Source organism: Macaca thibetana, chromosome 7, assembly GCF_024542745.1.
Source record: "Macaca thibetana thibetana isolate TM-01 chromosome 7, ASM2454274v1, whole genome shotgun sequence".
In the NCBI taxonomy this organism is placed as follows: Eukaryota; Metazoa; Chordata; class Mammalia; order Primates; family Cercopithecidae; genus Macaca; species Macaca thibetana.
The window spans coordinates 3,677,744-3,695,203 of NC_065584.1; the positions used below are offsets into that span (position 1 = coordinate 3,677,744).

A 17,460-nucleotide genomic window follows, 5' to 3' on the forward strand; every position below is an offset into this window, starting at 1 on the left:
CTGATTGCCACGCCTGACATTTTAAGGAATAACATGGCCTGGTCAATTTATGTTTCTTTCAAGAATGGGAGGCCGAGCATGGTGGCTCACACCTGTAATCCCAGCACTTTGGGAGGCCAAGGTGGGTGGATCACCTGAGGCCAGGAGGCCAAGACCAGCCTGGCCAACATGGTAAAACCCCGTCTCTCCTAAAAAGACAAAAATTAGCTGGGCGTGGTGGCAGGCGCCTGTAATCCCAGCTACTCAGGAGGCTGAGGCAGGAGAATCTCTCAAACCCTGGAGGCAGAGGTTGTAGTGAGCTGAGATTGCACTTCAGCCTAAGTGATAAGAGCAAAACTGTCTCAAAAAAAAATAGGCTGGGTGCGGTGGCTCACGCCTTTAATCCCAGCACTTTAGGAGGCCAAGGTGGGTGGATCACCTGGGGTCGGGAGTTTGAGACCAGCCTGACTAACATGGTGAAACCCTCTCTCTACTAAATACAAAAAATTAGCTGGGCATGGTGGTGCGTGCCTGTAATTTCAGCTACTTGGGAGGCTGAGGCAGGAGACTCTCTTGAACCCAGAGGCGGAGGTTGCAGTGAGCCAAGATGGTGCCGCTGCACTCCAGCCTTGGCAGCAAGAGCAAAACCCCATTTCAAAACAAATGAACAAAAAAACAAATGGGAGACACAATGCTTTGTGATAAATAAATTTTGTAAAGGGCAAGTTTCAGTGTTCCCTGTTTAATGTTGCAAAATTGCTTTCATGGATACTTTTTGTGTTTATCTGTTGCCTAAATTATTTCCCATTCATATTGCTTTTACTCATTAATGTTGAAATTCAGTGCTTGTAATATCTTTGAATTCTAACATATAGATATGCATGCGTGCATGTATACATTCATTTAAGTTTTTTAAAAAATTTACTTTTTGTTGGAATCATTTTAATTCTGGAGTAAAAAAGATGTGGTCTTTTTCCTAGAACGTCCCATACCCTTCGATCATATGATGTACGAACATCTTCAGAAATGGGGTCCACGGAGGGAAGAAGTGAAATTTTTCCTTCGACACGAGGACTCTCCAACTGAGAACAGTGAACAAGGTAGATAAATGCTTTCTTCCTTATTTGTTAATTTTTGCTAGAAAAGTTAATTTAAGAAAAATAGGAATAAATATTATTCACATACACCCACCCCTGCACTTGCAAGTGGCTAGAGGGAAAGTTGGTATCTCATGTTTCTTTGGCTTCTGTTAGTGTTGTTTACCATTATGGCACTGTTTTTTTTTTTGAGACGGAGTCTCACTCTGTTGCCCAGGCTGGAGTGCAGTGGCGCAATCTTGGCTCACTGCAACCTCCACCTCTGGGGTTTAAGGTATTCTCCTGCCTTAGCCTCCCAAGTAGCTAGGACTACAGTGCATGCCACCACACCCAGCTAAGTTTTGTATTTTTGATAGAGATGGGGTTTCACCATGTTGGCCAGGCTGGGCTCGAACTCTTGACCTCAAGTGATTTGCCACACCTCAGCCTCCCAAAGTGCTGGGATTACAGGTGTCAGCCACTGTACCCAGCCAATTACATCACACTTTTTAGACATCAGTGTTAATTAAACAACATACTCAGATATATAAAGGGACTTAGTGTTTAAAGGGATTGTTTTTGGTTTTTTTTTTTTTTTTTTTTTTTGGAGATGGAGTCTCACTCTCATGCAGGCTGGAGTGCAGTGCGCAATCTCGGTTCACTGCAACCTCCGCCTCCTGGGTTCAAGCAGTTCTCCTGCCTCAGCCTCCCTAGTAGTTGGGATTACAGGCACCCACCACCATGCTAAAGGGATTGTTTTTGGTTAAATAACAGATTGGTCAAACCTCTAGATAAAAGTATATAAAACCATGAAAAGACTAGAAGAAAGCTCTGGGAGATCTTTTTATTTTTTTTTTATTATTTTTTAATTTTATTTATTTATTTATTTTTTTGAGATGGAGTCTTGCTCTGTCACCCAGGCTGGAGTGCAGTGGCCAGATCTCAGCTCACTGCAAGCTCCGCCTCCCGGGTTTACGCCATTCTCCTGCCTCAGCCTCCCGAGTAGCTGGGACTACAGGCACCCGCCACCGCGCCCGGCTAGTTTTTTTTTTTTGTATTTTTAGTAGAGACGGGGTTTCACTGTGTTAGCCAGGATGGTCTCGATCTCCTGACCTCGTGATCCGCCCGCCTCGGCCTCCCAAAGTGCTGGGATTACAGGCTTGAGCCACCACGCCCGGCCGATCTTTTTATTTTTAAAGTGAACAAGGCCTTTGTAAGTGTAACACTAAACCATAAAAGACAAGACTGATAAATGGATTATTTAAAACAAAGGCTGGGTGCAGTGGCTCAGGCTTGTAACTTCAGCACTTTGAAAGGCTGAGGCAGGCAGATCACTTGAGCCAAGTAGTTCGAGACCATCCTGTGAAGCATGGCAAAACCCCATCTCTACAGAAAAATTAAAAAATTAGCTGGTTATGGTGGTGGATGCCTGTAGTCTCAGCTACTTGGGAGGCTGAGGTGGGAGGATGGATTGAGGCCAGAGGTGAAGGCTGCAGTGAGCCGTGATTGTGCCACCACACTCCAGCCAGCCAGGGCAACAGAGAGAGACCCTGTCTCAAAAAAATAAAAATAGGCTGGGTATGGTGGCTCACACCTATAATCCTAGCACTTTGGGAGGCCAAGGCAGGCGGATCACTTGAGGTCAGGAGTTTGTGACCAGCCTGGCCAACATGGTGAAACCCCATCTCTACTAAAAATTAGCCTGGTGTGGTGGTGTGCGCCTATAATTCTAGCTACTCAGGAGGCTGAGGCAGAAGAATTGCTTGAACCCGGGAGGCAGAGGTTGTAGTGAGCCAAGATCATGCCACTGCACTCCAGCCTGGGCGACAGAGCGAGACTCCCATCTCAAAAAATATATGTAAATAAAACAAAACCAAAAATAACTGCATGGCAATAACATCTAAAAAAAAGTCAAAAGATAAATTATAAACTGGGAAGTAGCATTTATAGCTCATATTGCTAAGGGCTAATTCCCTTTACACGTAAAGAGTTCCTAAAATTTGATAAGAAAAAAGCTTGGCCAGGTGCGGTGATTCACACCTATAATCCCAGCACTTTGGGAGGCAGAGTGGGGCGGATTACCTGATGTTGAGAGTTCGAGACCAGCCTGGCCAACAAGGTGAAACCCATCTCTACTAAAAATACAAAAATTAACCAGGCATGGTGGCTCGCACCTGTAGTCCCACCTACTCGGGAGGCCAAGACAGGAGAATCGCTTGAACCTGGGAGGCAGAGGTTGCAGTGAGCCTGAGATCGCACCATTGTACTCCAGCCTGGGCAACAAGAGCGAAACTCCATCTCAAAAAAAAAAATAAATAAAACTTAGTAGAATAATAGGAAAAACATATACACACACAGTTCACAGAAAAGGAAATATACATGGCCCTAGGATATATGAAAAGATATTCACTTTATTCCTAACAAAAGACATGCAGAGAAAACTATCTTGAAATACTATATTTTACCTGTCACATTGGCAAAGATTGGAACAGTTAATATCACAGTGTTGACAAGGATGCTGAGAAACAGGCAGTCTTCTGCATTGCTGTGGGAGGCGGTTGGCACCTTCTATAGAAGGAAATTTGGCAATAGCTGTTAAACTTACAAAACATAAAACCTTTTACCCAGCAGTTTCATTTCTGAGAATTTATCCTAAAGCTGTGCCCTGGCACATACAAAATGATATATAAACAGGGTTATTCACTGAGCATTGCTGGTAGACACAACCTAAATGTCCACCAGGAGAGATGAGCTAAATAAATTAGGGTCCATCCACACAGTGGAATGCTCTGCAGCCGTAAATAATGAAGAACCTCTGTGCCCTGACCCAGACCATCTCCTAAACATGTTAAATGAATTAGCAAAAAGAATGGGCACACTTAGCTGCCTTTTGTGGAAAGATGACCAAAAAGTAATGTACATATATATCTGTTTGTATGTGTATATGTATAAAGCAGTTTTGAAAAGATATCTACGCAACTGGGGATGTTGTTGGCCTGGGGGTAAGGGAAAAGTGGCTGTAGATCAGAGGAGGGAGGGTTGTTGATTGTATACCTTTTTGTTCTTTTTGATTTTTGAACCATGGGAATATACTATATATTTTTGAATTAAAATTTAAAGAAAATAAGAAAATTTTTTCTGAACACATATACACTGTACAGTTAAAAGACCTTTGGCCGGGCGCAGTGGCTCATGCCTGTAATCCCAGCACTTTGGGAGGCCGAGACAGGTGGATCACGAGGTCAGGAGATCAAGACCATCCTGGCTAACATGGTGAAATCTCGTCTCTACTGAAAATACGAAAAAATTAGCTGGGCGTAGTGACAGGCGCCTGTAGTCCCAGCTACTCGGGAGGCTGAGGCAGGAGAATGGCATGAACCCGGGAGGTGGAGCTTGCCGTGAGCTGAGATGGCTCCGCTGCACTCCAGCCTGGGCGACAGAGCAAGACTGTGTCTCAAAAAAAAAAAAGACCTTTAACTTGTTATTTAACAGAGATTATGGATTACTTCTGATATTTAAAAAAATGAACTCAAGCAAATAAAAGGACAATCCTTTATAAAAGTATTATTTCTGTTTTGCAAGTTATTCCCCTTTATTTGTATTTTATAGTAAAGGAAAATTTGCCCTTGGATGAGGTACTATCTACCTTAAAATCATCTTTCTGTAGCTGTAAATATTGTTATAAGGCTGTCTTTTAGAATACCATTACCTCCGGATCCAGGACACCAAGGCTCCGGGCTCAACTCTTCATCTACTTTTACCTTAGACCAGGGTCCCCCCTGTCTTGGGAACATCCACCTGAAGAGAAGGGTTAGACTGGCTGACAGTTGAAGTGCTGCTTTAGTGCTAAGGGTTTATTTTAACTCTCTACCTGAGCTCTGCAGAGACCTATATCCTCCCTCAACTAGCTATACTTAAATAAAAAGTCTTACCTTTTACTTATTAATATGTACCTAATTCTTAATGTCCTGAGGAGAGGTTACTTTTTTTCTCACTTTATAAAGTTTGGAAATCGGCCAGGCGTGGTGGCTCATGCCTGTAATCCCAGCACTTTGGGAGGCCGAGGCGGGAGGATCACGAAGTCAGGAGATTGAGACTATCCTGGCTAACATGGTGAAACCCCATCTCTACTAAAAATACAAAAAATTAGCCGAACCTGGTGGCGGGCGCCTGTAGTCACATCTGCTGGGGAGGCTGAGGCAGGAGAATGGCGTGAACCTGGGAGGCAGAGCTTGCAGTGAGCCGAGATCGCACCACTGCACGCCAGCCTGGGGGACAGAGCGAGACTCCATCTCAAAAAATAAAATAAAATAAAATAAAGTTTGGAAATGGGCTGGGTACGGTGGCTCATGCCTGTAATCCCAGCACTTTGGGAGGCTGAGGTGAGAGGATTGCATGAGCCCAGGAGCTGTACATTCACTCTCTTTCATGCCCCGACTCAGAATTCCATCTTCCCTACCTGTAACACTCTACCCTCTGCCCCTTACCTCTGCCTAAAAGGGTGGCATAGAGAGTAGCTTATTGGATGCTGTCTCATGTTTTGTTTTGCTTTTGCTCACTATACTCCTCCCTTCAGCTTATTAATATTCCTTTTTTCTTTTTCTTTCTCTCTCTTTCTTTTTTCTTTTTTTTTTTTTTTTTTTTTAGAGACAGTCTCACTCTGTCACCAGGCTGGAGTGCAGTGGTGCAATCTCAGCTCACTGCAACCTCCACCTCCCAGGTTCAAGCAGTTCCCCTGCCTCAGCCTCCTGAGGAACTGGGACTACAGGTGTGCACCACCACACCCGGCTAATTTTTTGTATTTTTAGTAGAGATGAGGTTTCACCATGTTGGTCAGGATGGTCTCAATCTCCTGACCTCGTGATCTGCCCACCTTGGCCTCCCAAAGTGCTAGGATTACAGGCGTGAGCCACCACCTCCAGCCCCTGTCTCAGTTTTAACTCTGTTAGTGAAGGCCTTTTTTTTTTTTTTTTGAGACAAGATTTCACTTGTTACCCAGGTTGGAGTGCAGTGGCGTGATCTTGGCTCACTGCAACCTCTGCCTCCTGGGCTCAAGTGATGCTCCCACTTCAGCCTTCCAAGTAGCTGGGACCAGAGGTGTGTGCTACCATGCCTGGCTAAATTTTTTGTATTTTTGGTAAAGATAGAGTTTCACACTGTTGCCCAGGCTGGTCTTGAACTCCTAGTCTCAAGTGATCCTCCTGCCTTGGCCTCTGAAAGTGCAGGGATTACAGGCATAAGCCACCATGCCTGGCCCTAACGCAGATGCCTTTTGGATTTTTTTTTGCTTTTGGTTTTGGTTTTTTTTTTGAGACAGAGTCTCACTCTGTCGCCCAGGCTAGTGTGCAGTGGTGCCATCTCAGCCCACTGCAACCTCCCCCTCCCGGGTTCAAGTGATTCTCCTGCCTCAGCCTCCTAGGTAGCTGGGATTACAGGTGTGCGCCTCCATGCCTGGATAATTTTTGTAATTTTACTAGAGACAGGGTTTTGCCATGTTGGGCAGGCTGGTCTCAAAACTCCTGGCTTCAAGCAGCCTGCCCGCCTCAGTCTTCCAAAGTGCTGGGATTACAGGCATGAGCCACCACGCCTGGCTGTAAATGCCTTTTTGAAAAAATTTTTCTCTTTTTTCCCCTCTTGGTAATATGAATGCCAAATTTTTATCTTTATTTTATTTTTGAGACAGGGTCTCACTGTCACCTGGACTGGAGTGCAGTGGCGCGATCATGGTTCACTGCAGTCTCTACCTCCTAGGCTCAAGCTATTCTCCTCAGCCGCCTGAGTGCCTGGGACTACAGGCACATGTCACCATGCCTGGCTACTTTCTGTATTTTATTTTTGTAGAGACAGATTTTCGCCATGTTGCCCAGGCTGGTCTTGAATTCCTGAGCTCAGGTGATCCTCCCACCTTGAGAGAATCCCAGCACCTCCCAAAGTGCTGGGAGTACAGACATGATCCACCTTGCCCAGCCCCAAATTTTTATTTTTAATAGTGATAAAATACACATAAAATTTACCATCCTCTTCATTTTAAAGTGTTAAAAGCCTTTTGATAACAAGTCAATTTCAAGATTCTGAGATAGAATGTAAAAAGAAAAGATTTCATTTAAACAGCTTTATTTCATTTATTTTTAATTTATTTTTTTAAGACAGGGTCTTGCTTTGTTGCCCAGGCTAGAGTGCAACAGAGCAAGATTGTACAGTAGCCCAATCCTGGCTCACTGCAGCCTCGACCTCTCTCGCTCAAGTCCTTCTCCTGCCTTAGCACCCCAAGTAGCTGAGACTACAGGGTGTACCACCATACCCGGCTAATTTAAAAAAGTTTATTGTGGAGACAAATTCTCCCCATGTTGCTGAGGCTGGTCGAGAACTCATGGGCTCAAGCTGTCTTGCTGCTTTGGCCTCCCAAAGTGCTGGGATTATGGGTGTGAGCCGCTGAGGGCGGCCTAAACAACTTTTATTTTTTTTATTTTTATTTATTTTTATTTATTTATTTATTTTTTTTTTTTGAGACGGAGTCTCGCTCTGTCGCCCAGGCTGGAGTGCAGTGGCCGGATCTCAGCTCACTGCAAGCTCCGCCTCCTGGGTTCACGCCATTCTCCTGCCTCAGCCTCCCGAGTAGCTGGGACTACAGGCACCCGCCACCTCGCCCGGCTAGTTTTTTGTATTTTTTTTAGTAGAGACGGGGTTTCACCGTGTTAGCCAGGATGGTCTCGATCTCCCGACCTCGTGATCCGCCCGTCTCGGCCTCCCAAAGTGCTGGGATTACAGGCTTGAGCCACCGCGCCTGGCCCACCCTAAACAACTTTTATAAAAGATTAATTGCAAGACCATTTTTTCAACTGTACTAAAGTCTTGAATTTCTCAGCCTGGTATTTTACACTTGTGTTCAATAAATATTTGAATACATGAAGAAATGGGAGAATATTACTTTTTTCTAATATGCCTTTCGGTGAGTTTGGTTCTTTTATTTCTTTAGGTGGCCGTCAGACCCAAGAGCAACGAACTCAGAGAAATGTAACAAATGTACCTGGAGAAAAACGCACTGAAAATGGGGTAAGTGAGAGTGAATTAAATTGAATTTTAAAAATTGATGGCTAGGTGCAGTGGGTTACACCTGTCGTCGCAGCACTTTGGGAGGCCAAGGTGGGAGGATCACATGAGGCCAGGAATTTGAGATCAGCCTGAGCAAGATGGTGAGACCCTCTCTCTATAAAAGGTTTTAAAAAATTAGTCAGATGAGGCCAGGTGCAGTGGCTCACACCTGTAATCCTAGCACTTTGGGAGGCCGAGGCATGTAGATCACGAAGTCAGGAGTCAAGATCAGCTTGGCCAATCTGGTGAAACCCCGTCTCTACCAAAAAATATAAAAATTAGCCAGGTGTGGTGGTGTGCGCCTGTAGTCCCAGCTACTCGGGAGGCTGAGGCAGGAGAATTGGTGGAACCTGAAAGGCAGAGGTTGCAGTGCACCAAGATCGTGCCACTGTACTCCAGCCTGGGCAACAGAGTGAGACTCCATGTCAAAAAAAAAGAAAAAAGGAAAGTCAGATGTGGCCAGGCATGGTGGCTCATGCCTGTAATCCCAGTACTTTGGGAGGTCAAAGCAGGCGGATCCCCTGAGGTCAGTTCAATACCAGGCTGACCAACATGGTAAAACCCTGTTTCTACTAAAAATGCAAAAAAAAATTAGCTGGGCATGGTGGCGGGCACCTGTAATCCCAGTTATTTGGGAGGCTGAGGCAGGAGAATCGCTTGAACCCAGGAGGCGGAGGTTGGAGTGAGCCAAAATCGTACCATTGCACTCCAGTCTGGGCAAAAAGAGTGAAATTCCATCTCAAAAAAAAAAAAAAAAAATTAGATGTGGTGGCATCCACCTGTACTCCCAGCTACTCAGGAGGCTGAGGTGGGATGATGACTTGAGCCCAGGAGTTTGAGGCTGCAGTGAGTCATGATTGTACCACTGCACTTCAGCCTTGTCAGAGTAAGACCGTGGTTTTGTTGTTGTTGTTGTTTGTTTGTTTGTTTGTTTGTTTGTTTTAGATTGCTTTTTACTGGTACTAATGAGTTTGGGTTATAACTTATTTTAAATTATTATTTTTGGGGTAGATAGACGTGTTGCCTATTCACATGATGCTCCATGAATCAGATCACGTCTCTTTTGGAGCAGACTTCCACCTGCCCTTCACATGCTGCTGCCATGTCCTCTCCTGGAGCAAGCAGTGGGTGCCCTCTGTGCACGTAACCACAGCATCTCTGTGGCGGCAGATGGGCTATGGGCTTAGCTCGTAGACTAAGAGTTGAGTAGGCTGACTTGCTTTGCATCTTCAATGTTGGTTCTGGATCCTCTGTCAGGTTTTGACAGACACAATGGATGGTGGGCTGCAGTGTCTTCCTCCATCATTGTGGTATAGACTTGGAGAATAGATGGAATGCTGATCATAGGTGAGGGGAGCTGTGGAGGAGCTCTTTGTAAGAAATGTTGGTGTTGGCTGGGCATGGTGGCCCACACCTGTAATAATGGCACTTTGGGAGGCCAAGGTGAGTGGATCACCTGAGGTCAGGAGTTTGAGATCAGTCTGAGCAAGATGGTGAGACCCTCTCTCTATCAAATGTTTTATAAAATTAGTCAGATTGGCCGGGCGCGGTGGCTCAAGCCTGTAATCCCAGCACTCTGGGAGGCCGAGGCGGGCGGATCACGAGGTCAGGAGATCGAGACCATCCTGGCTAACACGGTGAAACCCCGTCTCTACTAAAAAAAAATACAAAAAACTAGCCAGGCGAGGTGGCGGGCGCCTGTAGTCCCAGCTATTCGGGAGGCTGAGGCAGGAGAATGGCGTAAACCCGGGAGGTGGAGCTTGCAGTGAGCTGAGATCCGGCCACTGCACTCCAGCCTGGGCGACAGAGCGAGACTCCGTCTCAAAAAAAAAAAAAAAAAATTAGTCAGATGAGGCTGGGTGTGGTGGCTCACGCCTGTAATCCTAGCACTTTGGGAGGTTGTGGTACACAGATCACAAGGTCAAGAGTTCGAGACCAGCTTGGCCAATCTGGTGAAACCCCGTCTCTACAAAAAGATACAAAAACTAGCCGGGCGTGGTGGTGTGCGCCTGTAGTCCCAGCTGCTCGGGAGGCTGAGACAGGAGAATCGCATGAACCCAGGAGGCAGAGGTTGCAGTGAGCCGAGATCGTGCCACTGCATTCCAGCCTGGGCAAGAGAGTGAGACTCCGTCTCAAAAAAAAGAAATGTTAGTATGTGTTGAAAGAATGAACCAATAGGGACATTTTTAATGTGGTCTTTTCTGAAAATTTTAAAGATAACTTTAACAAGTAATTTTAAGATTAGAGATTGAGTTTCTTTTTGTGCTGTAACACTAACTAGGCATCTAAGCTTAGGCAAGTTCCTTCCTCACACAGGGCTGGGCATGATGAGACACTGGTAAAGTGCATGGAGTCTAGAGTGTGACTGGCCCATGTTCAGCCCACTGGCCTCGGAACTTTCTAATGAGCTGAATTTGAGCAAATTACTTCACCTCTCTGCTTCTCAACTTATTATTGAATTGCTAGTTCTTTTATTGGCTATATTTGTGACCCTACATCATGTACTTAAATCTCTGTTTATTTGCACTATCAACTTTAAACAGTATCACTGGACCTTGCTCTTTATAAAATGAGAATATTAGGCCCCTGCCATCTTCCCTTCCTTCCTTTCAGCTCTTGCAGCTGTACCAAACTTTTATGTTGTAAAGGTTGACAATATTTGTATATTGTTATCTAACTATAAACCTTTTGTGCTTTGTCTGTAGATTGGTTATAAAGTTGAAAACCAATTTAGTAGTTTTTATTATTTTAGATTTTGCAGGTATTATCCACTGCAGAGCCATGTGGTATACTAGATTATATTTTCTTCTCTTTGGTTTCCTTCTGCCACTCAGGGAGAAATATTCCTGTTGTTAAGATTGTAGGTTCTCCCTCCTTATACTCTTAATTTATAAAAGTCGTTTCACAAATCCTCTTCACATTCCTACCTTCTATCATTAAAGTAGAGATTTGTCCACTGCAAATCCAGAGCCTCTGCAGAGTTCTTCCAGGCAGATCTGCTTCAGGATGTCTTAAGAAATAGAGGCACACACGCCACTGGTAGAAATTTTCATTCAGTAAATCTGGAGTGGGGCCTAGAAAACTCCCCACGTGACTATGTTGCCATGCCAAGCTTGGGAACATCCAGGTTACACTTTAGCAAGCACAGCTTATTTGTCCAACAGAATGTTGAAGATCTTTTTGAGTTCTAAGATTTACCATGGGACGGGCGCAGTGGCTCGCTCCTGTAATCCCAGCACTTCGGGAGGCCAAGGCGCGGATCACCTGAGGTCAGGAGTTCTAGACCAACCTGGCCAACATGGTGAAACCCTCTCTCTACTGAAGATACAAAAATTAGCCGAGCATGATGGCAGGTGCCTGTAATCCTAGCTATTCGGGAGGCTGAGGCGGGAGAATTGCTTGAACCCAGGAGACGGAGGTTGCAGTAAGCTGAGATTGCACCACTGCATTCCAGCCTGGGTGACAGAGCAAGACTCTGTCTCCAAAAACAAAAAAATAAATGAATGAAAGAAAGGAAGGAAGGAAGGAGGGAAGGAAGGAGGGAGGGAGGAAGGAAGGAATTACCATGACCTGAACTTCAGGGAAGATTAAATAGACACATTGAGTAGGCCGTGTGTTGAAGAAGTGAGGTGTATTATATATGATATAATATGTGGAAGAGACTCAAAAGAAAAGTATTCCAAAGGTATGATAAATTGGATAGACCAGTTTTGATGTGATGAGACCTTTTCCTTGATGAAGTTGTTTCTTGTTAATATGGAGATATTGTGTGTATTTCAAGATCAACAAAATTGAAACCTGAAACCAAACGTGTTTTTATCCTTTATGTGGCTTGTAATTAGAGGAAAGTATGAGAGCTCCTCTAGAGGCATAACTTAGTATTGGAATCATCACATCAAAGATGTTACTGTATTTTATGGCTTACACATCTACCTTTTAAGCTTAATAATACGTTACCTTGTGAAACACTTTATTGTCTACAGAGCACTTTTACGTGCATTTTAAGATATGAAAAACATCTTCCCCCAAAATGTTTCTGTGTATACCTTGGTTATAGAATAATGAGGTGCTAAGCCTTCTAACTTCTGGGTTGAGACATCTAAGGACAGATTAAGGAGAACTGTGAGGAAAGGGAGGGAGTGTGGGTTAGAAGAGAAGGGCAGGATGCTGAGTTGGTGTGATTGATGTCCATCAGCAGCTACTCAACTAAGAAGCCAGGGAAGTTCTGCTCTCTGAAAATTGCAGGACAGCAAGTCAGGTTAGTACATGTGCTGGTTTGTCATTATGCTATAAAGGCAAATTGATTTGTTCTCATTATATATGCCTGTGTTGAAGCTTCCAAGATGTCCCCAGGTTCCGTGATTTGCTAGTATGACTCAGGACTAAGCATAGCTCTTGAGTTGCTACAATGAAAGGATTCAGAGCCAGATCAGCAAAGAGGAAAGACACATTCGACTTAGGTATCCTGGAAGCACTTTTTCCTGTCTTCTCAGCCAAACAGGTTTAAAATCTGAGTCAGTTTTTGCTTCATTCTAGGATATCCAGTAAGTTGCTAAGACCAATTGATCCTACCCTCCTATGTTTTCTTCTAAGAGCTTTATAGTTTTAGCTCTTGCGTTTAGTTCTGTGATCAATTTTTGAGTTAATTTTTGTGTATAGTGTGAGTTACAGGATTCAGATTCATTCTTTTCCATGTAAATATCCAGTTCTCCCAGCACCACTTGGTGAAAAGACTATTCTTTCTCCCACTGAATTGCCTGACACCTTTGTCAGATCAGCTGCCCATAAATGTGATGTTTATTCCCAGAGGCATTGCTAATGTAGTTACCCAGGCACCGTTTTCCATGTGGTGCCCAAGACTCAACTGTGCCCATCATCTCCTAGGCCAGATCACATTTCAACTGTCTAGAGAAAAACTCAGACTTCTGCCAGGAGAGAAGAGAGGCAGTCACCTAGGAGCATGGAGTTGGGGAGGAGATAGGGATTTAACTGCCTCTTAAATATCGTTCACTCAGTCTGCCTTATTTTCAGTCCCTACATTTTATTCCCCTTTCCAGAGGTACATGGTGTTGTCAGTTCCTGAAACTTTGAAGATTCTGTGCTGTAACTGGAGTGTTTATCCAGTTTTACTCCTTCTGGCTTGAGGTTTGTCTCAGATGTACTAGGTCAGTTATTTCTCATCTGTTCTTTTGCCAACTTCCAAACACCTGTGTTGTGTGCACTCCTGTTAGTCCTGCTTTTGTGGGTTTACATTATTTGATGTCAAAAATCCCTTTACTGTCAATTAGTGGAGTTTTGGGATTTAATGAAATTTGGATTAATCCTCCCTTATGAGCAGAGCTAGGTGTGAATTTATTTTAATTTCCTTATTGGGCTTTGTTGAATTTACTGATTCTGAGTATTGGCATCTGTCAGCAATTCTGGAACATTCTCTATTATCTTGACAGGTATTTTATCTTCTGCATTCTTTCTGTTTTCTTCTTTTGGAACTCTTATTAGACCTTCATCTTTCATTTTATTCTCCTTGTCTCTTAATTTCTTTTTTATATATTCTCTTTTTTGGTCTCTTCATACTGTATTCTGGATACTGTCCTAAGATACATCTTTCAGTTAGTGAATTCTGTCTTCAGCTGTGTCTGTCTATTTAATGCATATAAGGTGCATTTATTTTTTATTTATTTATTTATTTATTTATTTATTTATTTATTTTTTGAGGAGTCTCGCTCTGTCGCCCAGGCTGGAGTGCAGTGGCGGGGCTCACTGCAAGCTCCGCCTCCCAGGTTCACGCCATTCTCCTGCCTCAGCATCCCAAGTAGCTGGGACTACAGGCGCCCGCCACCACGCCTGGCTAATTTTTTGTATTTTTTTAGTAGAGACGGGGTTTCACCATGTTAGCCAGGATGGTCTCGATCTCCTGACCTTGTGATCCGCCCGTTTCGCCTCCCAGAGTGCTGGGATTACAGGCTTGAGCCTCCGCGGCCGGCCAAGTGCTTTTAATATTATTATTTTGAAAGGTATGACGTAGTCTGGGAAAAATACTAGCAAATCATGTTACCTGATAAAGGATTCAGATGTAGAATATATAAAGAACTCCCAAAGCTTAATAATAAGAAAACAAACAACTCAATTCAAAAAAGAAATAGGCCGACCTCAGTGGCTCATGCCTGTAATCCCAGCACTGAGGAGGGTGGATCACTTGAGGTCAGGAGTTCGAGACCAGCCTGGCGAACATGGCGAAACCCTGTCTCTACTAAAAATACAAAAATTAGCCAGGTGTGGTTGTGCATGCCTGTAATCCCAACTACTTGGGAGGCAGGAGAATCACTTGAACTTGGGAGGCGGAGGTTGCAGTGAGCTGAGATCATGCGGCTGCACTCCAGCCTGGGCAACAGAGTGAAACTTTGTTTCAAAAAAAAGAAAAAAGAAAAAAAGAAACAGGTGAAAGATTGAACAGGTGCTTCCCCAAATAAAATATATGAATGTCAAGTAAGCACATGGAAAGGTGTTCACCATCATTAATCTTTAGGAAAATACAAATTAAAACCACCATGAAGTAGCATTACACACCTATTAGAATGTCTAATGTTAGAAAGACTGATCATAACAAGTGTTGGTGAGGAAAGCGAGAAATTGGAACTCTTATGTACTGCTGGTGGGAATGTAAAATGGTATAATCTGGAAAATAATTTGGTAGTTTGAAACTTAAACATAAATCTACTGTATGACCCAGCAACTCTACTCTTAAATATTTACCTTAGAGAAATGAAAGCAAATGTCTGTGCAGACTTGTACATGGATGTCCATAGCAGTTTGATCTGGCTTGAAGCCAAAATCTGGAAACAACCCAAATGTTCATTAACAGGTAAATGCACAAATAAACTATGGTATATCCTCACAGTGGAATATTCCTGAACAATCAAAAGAAATGGACTACTAATACATGCTACAACATGGATGAATCTCAAAATCATTGTGCTGAAAGAAGCCAGCCAAAGGAGTATGTACTGAATACTGTATGATTTCATTCGTATACAATTCTAGAAAACATAAACTAATCTCTAGTAACAGGGAAGGTCAGTGTTTGCCTGTGGACCATGAGAGCCAGGAGTTGGGGGCAAAGAGATAAAAGGAAGGGATTACAAAAGGGCACGAGGAAATTTGGGGAGAGGATGGATTTATTTTCTTGCTTGTGATTATTTCATAGTTTATACATTTGTCAGAACATCAAATTATATATGTAGATATGTGCAGTTTATTATATGTGAATTATACCTCAGTAAAGCTCTTGTAAAATTCATTAAAATTTTCAGTTCTAGAAGTTTTAGGCCATGCGCAGTGGCTCACGCCTGTAATCCCAGTACTTTGGGAGACTGAGGCGGGTGGGTCACCTGAGGTCAGGAGCGCTAGACCATCCTGGCCAACATGGTGAAACCCCATCTCTACTAAAAATACAGAAATTAGCCTGGTGTTGGTGGCAGGTGCTTGTAATGCCAACTACTTGGGGGATGAGGCAGGAGAATCGCTTGAACCCAGGAGGTGGAGGTTGCAGTGAGCTGAGATTGCATCATCGCACTCCAGCCTGGGGGACAAGAGCGAGACTTCGTCTCCAAAAAAAAAAGAAGTGTTAGATCTTAAATCTTCTTAGTTGCTCTTTGCGTGTATTTTAAACACACTAAACATATTTTATATTCAGCAACTAATAATTTCTCTATCTGAATGTTACTTCTGCTGACTGTTGAGTCATGGCTCCTTGATTGCTGTGTGTTTTGATTTTTGACAATGAGCTGCTCGTTTTCCTTGAAACTTTACCTCTGGGCATTTTTTGAGGCCTGGATAAAGTCAGGATTTTCCTGAAAGGCTTGCATGTGCTTTGTCAGTAACTAGGCACAAGTTAGGCTCAATTTCTACTGTCCTCTGTGGATCGTGAAGCTTGCATGAGAGCTGTCTAGTGGTTACAGATTGTTAGGGGGCCGTCTCTCCTTCCACTCAGTGATGGGGGGCCGTCTCTCCTTCCACTCAGTGATGGAGAAAGGCAGGTTTCCCTACTGCCCCCTTCTGTGTGGGGGGTTCATTTCATAGTTAGCCTTACATTGAGGTTGTAGGTCTTTGCATCCTGGACGTTTGTGGGCATCTCCTTGGACTCTCCCCACTGGAATGAGCCTAAGTATTTACCTCCTAATGCCAGACTCCACCAGCTGCCAGGAAGCAAGTATGCAGGTGGGCAAATACCTTCAGGACAAAAGCCAGCTGTGGTGTTCTTTTATTATTGCCCAAGGTTTCTGCTTTCTCTTTATTTTTGGTCCCTGTGGTTTCCTTACTGTTGTGCCAACTCAGTGATGCTTTTGAAAACATGCTTTGGCCAGGTGCAGTGGCTCACACCTGTAATCCCAGCACTTTGAGAGGCCGAGGCAGGCGGATCATGAGCTCAGGAGATCGAGACCATCCTGGCTAACATGGTGAAACCCCGTCTCTACTAAAAATACAAAAAAAGAATTAGCCGGGTGTGGTGGCGGGCGCCTGTAATCCCAGCTACTTGGGAGGCTGAGGCAGGAGAATGGCGTGAACCTGAGAGGCGGGGCTTGCAGTGAGCCGAGATTGCCCACTGCACTCCAGCCTGGGTGACAGCCAGACTCAAAAAAAAAAAAAAAAAAAAAAAAAAAAAAAAAAAAAAAAAAAAACCACATGCTTTGTGTTATATCTTGCCTTTTAGGTTTTGTTACCAGGAGTGTGATACAGGGTGTCCTGTCGGCCATGCAGTTGGAAGCAGAGCACTCCCAGGGTGTTCTTTTGTTTTCTTTTGTTGTTATCTGTGTACTTTGATAGCCCATTTTTCCTGCCAGTCTCTTTCTACCCCTAATTATTCCTAGCATCTTGTCTTGGGTATAAATGTGTATTGAATTGAATGGATATGGATGACTTTTTTTTTTTTTTTTTTTGAGATGGAGTCTCGCTCTGTCGCCCAGGCTGGAGTGCAGTGGCCGGATCTCAGCTCACTGCAAGCTCCGCCTCCCGGGTTCACGCCATTCTCCTGCCTCAGCCTCCCGAGTAGCTGGGACTACAGGCGCCCGCCACCTCGCCCGGCTAGTTTTTTGTATTTTTTTAGTAGAGACGGGGTTTCACCGTGTTAGCCAGGATGGTCTCGATCTCCCGACCTCGTGATCCGCCCATCTCGGCCTCCCAAAGTGCTGGGATTACAGGCTTGAGCCACCGCGCCCGGCCTTTTTTGTTTTTTAAGACGGGTTCTCGCTCTGTCACTCAGGCTGGAGTGCAGTGGCACAATCTCGACTCATTGCACCCTCTGCCTCCCAGGTTC

At 44.1% G+C, this 17,460-nt stretch overlaps 1 protein-coding gene across 4 annotated transcripts in view; it reads left to right on the forward strand.

Annotated features, from left to right (window-relative positions):
- PPP1R13B (protein phosphatase 1 regulatory subunit 13B) overlaps positions 1–17,460 on the forward strand; it is a 122,565-nt gene that overhangs the window by 66,760 nt on the left and 38,345 nt on the right. For all 4 annotated transcript variants that reach the window (XM_050798366.1, XM_050798367.1, XM_050798368.1 and 1 more), the window contains exons 3-4: positions 960–1,079; positions 8,032–8,108. In XM_050798366.1, the coding sequence (XP_050654323.1) occupies positions 960–1,079; positions 8,032–8,108 (197 nt within the window). The remainder of the gene's footprint in view (positions 1–959; positions 1,080–8,031; positions 8,109–17,460) is intronic.